General features: G+C 56.7%; 2 protein-coding genes across 2 annotated transcripts in view; one reads left to right on the plus strand and one right to left on the minus strand.

Annotated features, from left to right (window-relative positions):
* Positions 1-1773, minus strand: part of ETH_00006190 (uncharacterized protein) — a gene marked incomplete at both ends in the record, with an annotated part of 3130 nt that extends 1357 nt beyond the window's left edge. Inside the window, 3 exons of the mRNA XM_013376173.1 lie at positions 239-326; positions 614-747; positions 913-1773. Of these exons, the coding sequence (XP_013231627.1) occupies positions 239-326; positions 614-747; positions 913-1773 (1083 nt within the window). The remainder of the gene's footprint in view (positions 1-238; positions 327-613; positions 748-912) is intronic.
* A 1463-nt stretch (positions 1774-3236) lies between these two features.
* On the plus strand, positions 3237-5000 carry ETH_00006195 (uncharacterized protein; the record flags this gene model as incomplete). The annotated part of the gene is made up of 2 exons (XM_013376174.1): positions 3237-3348; positions 4645-5000. 2 exons carry the CDS (start codon positions 3237-3239, stop codon positions 4998-5000), a joined length of 468 nt encoding a protein of 155 aa, XP_013231628.1.
* Positions 5001-6481: the final 1481 nt, after the last annotated feature.

Raw genomic sequence — 6481 nt, forward strand, 5'->3', positions numbered from 1 at the left:
GCACGAGTCAGCAGCAGCTCCAGCAGCAGCAAATGAGCTGCGGGGGGCAGCGCCACCCCCAGAGCCATGGCATCGTCATACAGCTGCGCAGCAGCAAAAGTCACAAGGCAAATTTGCTTCTGCTGCTGCTGCTGCATAGCTAGCAGCAGCAGCATAGGCAGCAGATGCAGCAGCTAGATCAGCAGCAGCAGCGCAGCAGCAGCAGCAGCGGAGCAGCAGCAGCAAAAGGCAAGCCCACTTTTGCGCATCTTCTGATGTCAGTGTGTTCAGGTGTCACTGCAGCTCGCAGCATCAGCAAGTAACTCGACGGGGATATCGGCAGTCTCCTGCAGCAGCAGCAGCAACAGCAGCAGCAGCAGCAGCAGCAAGTGCTGTAGTTCAAGCCGCAATGAGCACTGAGGCAGCAGCAAACGTTTCTTTGAAAGAAGGTATGCGGCAGCAGCAACAGCAGGAGCTGCAGCAGCTGCCACAGCAGCAGCAGCAGCAGCAGAGCAGCAGCAGTGGCAGCTGTGTGAGCCTCAGCGCAAGTACTCCGAACTGCAACCGCAGCAGCGTCGCACAGCCAGCAGCAGCAGCAGTAACAGCAGCAGCAGCAGCAGCAAAAGGAGCGGACCAGTCGTGTCTGAGGGAAAGGAAAAGCTTATCTGCTGCTGCTGCATCTTTTCTACCTAATGCATCTTCCAAAAGATTAAAAACAATAAATAAAGAAGGAGGAGAAGACAAAAAGTATTTGCTGCACTCCAGCACCTGCGCAGCAGCAGCACGCAGCAGCAAGCGACGCAGCAGCAGCTGCAGCAGCAGCAGCAGCGAGACGGACGCACTCAGAGCAGCAGCAGCAGCAAGGCAGCAGCAGCAGCAAGGCAGCAACAGCAGCAAGGCAGCAGCAGCAGCAAAGCAGCAGCCGCAGCGCACAGCACAGGCTTCGTCGTGGCGTTTGCAAAGGGCCGCAGCAGCAGCAAGTCGGGTGGCGATCTCGCTGTGCGTGGTGCTGCTGCTGCTGCTGCTGCTGCTGCCGCTGAGTCTCCCAAAGTTATTCAGCAGCTGCAGCAGCCGCAAAATTTGCTGCCAATCCTTGGGCAGCCGGACCAGCCGCAGCAGCAAAAAGAGACACTCGAGGGCGCTGAGGTCTTCGGAGCGGCGAACAGCAGGCACTGGAACTGCTGCTGCTGCTGCTGCTGCTGCTGGGGTTGCTGCTGCTGCTGTTGCTGTTGCTGCTGCTGCTGCTGGGGTTGCTGTGGCTTCAGCGGGGTGCTGCGTCGCCCACGCGCTGCCAGGAGCACCGCCCGCAGGGGCGCCCCAACGCCCCCGCAGCTGCTGCTGCCGCTGCTGCTGCTGCTGCTGCTGCTGCTGCTTCCTGGGGTTCCAGGGGCGCTGCAGCGAAGGCTTTGCTGCTCTGCCGCCCCCGCGCTGGCTCTGGCGAGGCAGCCACAAAGAGTGGTGCTGCTTGAAGCTTTCGTCTATGCGAAGCAGCAGCTGCTGCAGCAGGGCCTTGCGTTCCTCTTCGGACAGCCGCCGCTGCTGCTGCTGCTGCTGCTGCTGCTCTTGGTTTCGGCGCTGCGAAGCGGGCACGCGCTTCTCCTGTTCCCGCTGCCGTTGCTGCTGCTGTCTCTGCAACATAAGCGAGAGGCGAGTGGACAGCCGCCCGTGCGCAGAATGGGTGTTGCGGCGCAGCAGCAGCAAATGCTGCTGCTGCTGCTGCTGCAGCGCCCGCCTGCCGAGCTGCAGCAGCAGCAGCTGGGGCTGCTGCTGCGTTACTCCACTAAGAAGGAACATTTCCCTCTATAAAGTGAAATGTGCAAGAAATTTCCCATGAGGAAATGCATGCAGCGCCGAAAGCCCCAGGAGCAAAAGCTCGACGCAGCAGCAAACCAGCTTTCTTGTTGCTGGTCTTGCTGCTGCTGCTCTTGGTGCTGAAATCAAATTAAATTCACATTTTTAATTCTTTAAAAGCATTTCGAAGAATAATATGCGGAGTTTCAGCGGTGTGATGCTACTGCTGCTTCGGTTGCCGCTGTTGCTGCTGCTCGTGCTGGTGCTGCTGCTCGTGCTCCTGCTGCTGCTAGCATTCTGCTGCTGCGGTTTTTCAAGGAATTGAAATGCATCTTTTTCGAAATTAATTTTTCAAATATTTTCCAAAGACAAATCTCATCTTGAAGAGGAAATGGCATTAGAGCCAAAGCTGCTTCAGCACCGCCAACTGCCCAAACCCTAAACCCTAAACCCTAAACCCTAGCTCGCTATAGTCCACAGGAATGCCCTCGAGACAGCAAGCTTGGACAAGTGCTGCTGCCCTGCAGCCGAAGGCAGCAAAACTGTCCTTTGCTTCCAGCGCCTTCAGAAAGCCTGGTAGCAGCAGCAGCAGCGGCAGCAGCAGCAGTAGCAGCAGCAGCAGTAGCAGTAGCAGCAGCAGGAGCAGCAGCGGGAGCAGCAGCAGGAGCAGCAGCAGGAGTAGGATTTAGGTGCTGGAGATGCAGCGCCAGTTACTGCTGCCGAAGCAGCTTCTGTTATAAATGGTGCATCAAATGGATATTGAATAATTAATTAATCAATTAATTAATTTAATTCGCAAATTTAGGGTTTACAGAGAGGGTTTACAGGTTTATCTTGCTGCAGCTGCTGCCACTTGTGCTGCAGCAAGTGAGGCCCCACAGCAGCCAGCCCTGGGCACAGCAGTTGGCGTTTTGCTGCTGCACTTCAAACGTGTTAAGACGCAGCAGCAGCAGCAGCAAACTGCTCCTCGAGAAGCAGCAAAAGTCAAATCCCAAGCAGCTGGAAAAGCTGGCTTTCTGCTGCTGCTGATGCTCTTCCCTGTGTGGGCAGCCAGTCGCTGCTGCTGCTGGTGCTGCTTCTGCTTGTGCTGCTTCTGCTTGTGCTGCCGCTGCTCCTGCTGCTGCTGCTGCTTCTGCTGCTGCTGCTGCTGCTTCTGCTGCTGCTGCTTCTGCTGCTGCTTCTGCTGCTGTTGCTGCTGCTGCTTCTGCTGCTGCTGCTGCTTCTGCTTCTGCTGCTGCTGCTGCTTCTGCTGCTGCTGCTTCTGCTGCTGCCGCTGCTGCTGTTGGTGCCGCTGCCGCTGGTGCCGCTACTGCTGCTGCTAGGGGCTCAGCCTGTTAAGAGCAGCTGCTGCTGGCGTGTCTAGAAGAGAAGGGTTTAGGGTTTAGGGTTTGCGGAGACACAGAATAATTCCAAGTCCCTATTAATATCTTATTCTACAAAAGCTCCAAAAGAATTAATTAAAGAAAATGAAGCAGCAAAGGCCTTGCGAGCCGCTGCATGAAGCCGATCGAGCTGCTGCTGCTGCTGCTGCTGCTGCTGCTGCTGCACCTGCAGCAGGTCTGCAGCAGCAGGCGAGCAGTTTGCTGCTGCTGTCTGAGGGTCTCAGCAGCAGCTTTTTGAGATTAAACTAAAAGTGCTTCTTCGCTTACAATTAAAGCGGGGGCCAAACTTGCGTAGGCTCCTTGTGTAGCTCTATTTTTGCTGCTGCTGCTGCTGCAGCTGCTGCTACAGCTGCTGCTACAGCTGGTGCTGCAGCAGCTGCTGCTGCCACTGCTGCAGCTAGCTGCAGCTAGCTACAGCTGCGCCCCTAATGGGCCTCTTTAAAAGGAACAGAAAGCTCTAATAAATGAAGAAATAAAAGAACTGAAAAAAGTCTAAAAGAAAATTCCAAAAGCCTCCGGGAAGGTGGTGGCAGCAGCAACTTCAGCTGTATGTACACCTGAGAAAGCGGGGCTTCTTAGTGCCTTCTGGAGCCCTAGAGGCGGTGCTGCTGCTGCAGCTGCTGCTGCGAGCTTGCTGCAGCAGCTGCTGCTGCGTTTGCTGCTGCTTCTGGAGCTGTTGCTGCTACGGCGGGCGTGGTCGATGGGGTTGCTGGTGCTGCGGCTGCTGCTGCCGGCGCTGCTGCTGCAGCAAATCCTGCTCGCAGCCCTTTCAAAGATAGTTTAAATTTTGAATTTTAAATAAAATTAATTTTTGATTTTGTCTTTGGAGTGTTTTTGAGGCGGCTTGCGGCGGCTCGCCACTGTGGCCGACTGGGGGCCCCACAGGCGCCGCCGGGTGCACAGCAGCACTTGAACGCCAAAATGCGGAATTGAAAAGATATTATTTCGAAAAGAATAAAAGAAAATATCATTAAGAGATAAAGAAGTGCGAGCTGAGGGCGGGAAGCCGCGAGAAGAGCGGCGGCGAGCTGCAGCAGCGCCTCCTGCAGCTGTTGCTGCTGCTGGTGCTGTCTTCAGCAGCAGCGAACCTCTGCTGCTGCTGCTGCTTCAGCTTTCTCCTTTTGACTTCCTGCAGCAAAAACACTCTCGGCTGCGTCGGCTAAAAGGCCCTTTCTGCGCCCCGAGCTTCGAAATAGAAGTCTAGCTGCTGCACCCCTCAGGTGTTTGTACACCTCAGCTGCTGCATGCAACAGCTCCCAGCCCAGCGCCTTCTCTCGCTGAAGCCTTCGTCTTCTAGAAACCCTAATCTAGGGTTTCGGCGACGCGGGCCGCGCCCAGGGTTTAGGGTCTGCGCCCTAGGGTTTCGGGCCTAGGGTTTAGGGTTTAGGGTTTGGGGTTTGGGATCGAGGGCTCAGGTTGCTGCCAGCCCTGAAACACCATGAAAACACTTTCTTGTGAAGGCCTCGGAGGCGCTTTGTGGCAGCACCTTCAGAAGCAATAGTAAAGGATCAGCAGCAGCTGCAGCAGCAGCAGCAGCAGCAGCAGCTGCAGCAGCTGCAGCAGCAGCAGCTGCAGCAGCAGCAGCAGCAGCTGCAGCAAGGCCCCCCGCAGCAGCACCACCAGCAGCGGCACCTGCAGCAGCCGCAGTCGCAGCAGCGGGCCGGTGGCAGCAGCAGCGCGGGCAGCAGCAACAGCGCATGCAGCAGCAGCAGCACATGCAACAGCAGCACAAACAAGACCACCGGCAGCAGCTGCAGCAGCAGCAGCAGCAACTTCACCGACACTAGAGGCGCATCTGCAGCAGCAACTGCACCAGCAGCAGCAGCAGCAGCAGCAACAGCGGTTTGATCTTCGGACTTGTGAGCAGAGGTTTGAACTCTGCGCCAGCTGTCGTGGTCTTGGGGCTACGGCTTACGACCTAGGGTTTAGGGTTTAGGGTTTAGGGTTTAGGGTTTGGAAAGCATGAAGGGGTTTTCAGCAACGGAAGCGGCCGTTAACTACGATGGCCTCGAAGGCGCCTCAGAGCTGACACCAGAAGATAGGTCAGTTGCTGCTGCTGCTGCTGCTGCTGCATTGCTGCTGCTGCTGCTGCTGCTGCTGTTCTGCTGCTGCTGCCGCCTGCTTTTGCATGCACTGGTGCAGCTGGTTCATGTCGTGTTTTGCTTTAAGTAATTCGGAAGTTTCTTGCTGCTGCTTTTGCTGCTGCTGCTGCACCTGTTGCTGCTGCTGCTGCTGCTGCTTTTGATGCTGTTGCTGCCGTTGCTGCATCAGCTGCTGCTGCGCCGGCCTCTGTCGCTGCTGCTGCTCCTCTCCCCATTTCCCAACTCACAGCAGCAGCAGCAGCTGCTGCTGCTGCAAGGCCACTTGGCAGCAGCAGCAGCAGCAGGACGAGGAGGAGTGCGATTTCGCCGCTGCTGCCGACGCTGCTGCTGCTGCTGCTGCTGCTGCTGGGGTGTCTGTACAGAGTGGTGTGCGTGGAGGGCTTTCGAAGAAGCAGCTTTTTGAATTTTATTTTTTATTTCTTTTCTTTTTTCTCGGGAGGATTTATTTCTCTTTTGGGCCGCTGGTTCCCCGTCGCCAGGTTCAGGTGTACGTACACCCGCTGCCCCTTGGCAGCAGCAACTCATGTCCTCATTTCCACTGCAGCAGGAAGCAACCAGTCAGTGCTGCTGCTGCTGCTGCTGCTGCTGAGGATGCTGCTGAGGCTGCTGCTGCTGCTGCTGAGGCTGCTGCAGCTGTTGCTGAGGCTGCTGCGGAGGCTGTTGGGGAGTTGGTGTTACTGCCGCAGTTGCTGCTGCTGCTGCTGCTGCTGCTCTCACTGGTGTTGCTGCTGCTGCTGCGGGTGCGGTCGATTGCTGCTTGCTGCTGCTGCTTCTGTGGCTTTTGCGTTGCTGCTGCTGCGGCTACTACTGCTGCTGCTGCCGCACTTAGCGCAGCTACTGCGATTGCTGCTGCTGCTGCTGCTGCTGCTGGGGTGTCTGTACAGAGTGGTGTGCGTGGAGGGCTTTCGAAGAAGCAGCTTTTTGAATTTTATTTTTTATTTCTTTTCTTTTTTCTCGGGAGGATTTATTTCTCTTTTGGGCCGCTGGTTCCCCGTCGCCAGGTTCAGGTGTACGTACACCCGCTGCCCCTTGGCAGCAGCAACTCATGTCCTCATTTCCACTGCAGCAGGAAGCAACCAGTCAGTGCTGCTGCTGCTGCTGCTGCTGCTGCAGTGTTGCTGCGCTCAAGCGGCTGCCGTTTTCGCCCTCCTCTTTGACAGCTCTTCCAGCCAACTGCAAATTTGCTGCTGCTGTGGAGCAGCGCCGGCGCCGCCGGTGCAGCAGCAG

This window comes from Eimeria tenella, genomic scaffold (genome assembly GCF_000499545.2).
Source record: "Eimeria tenella Houghton genomic scaffold, Eth_scaff32, whole genome shotgun sequence".
Classification (NCBI taxonomy): domain Eukaryota; phylum Apicomplexa; class Conoidasida; order Eucoccidiorida; family Eimeriidae; genus Eimeria; species Eimeria tenella.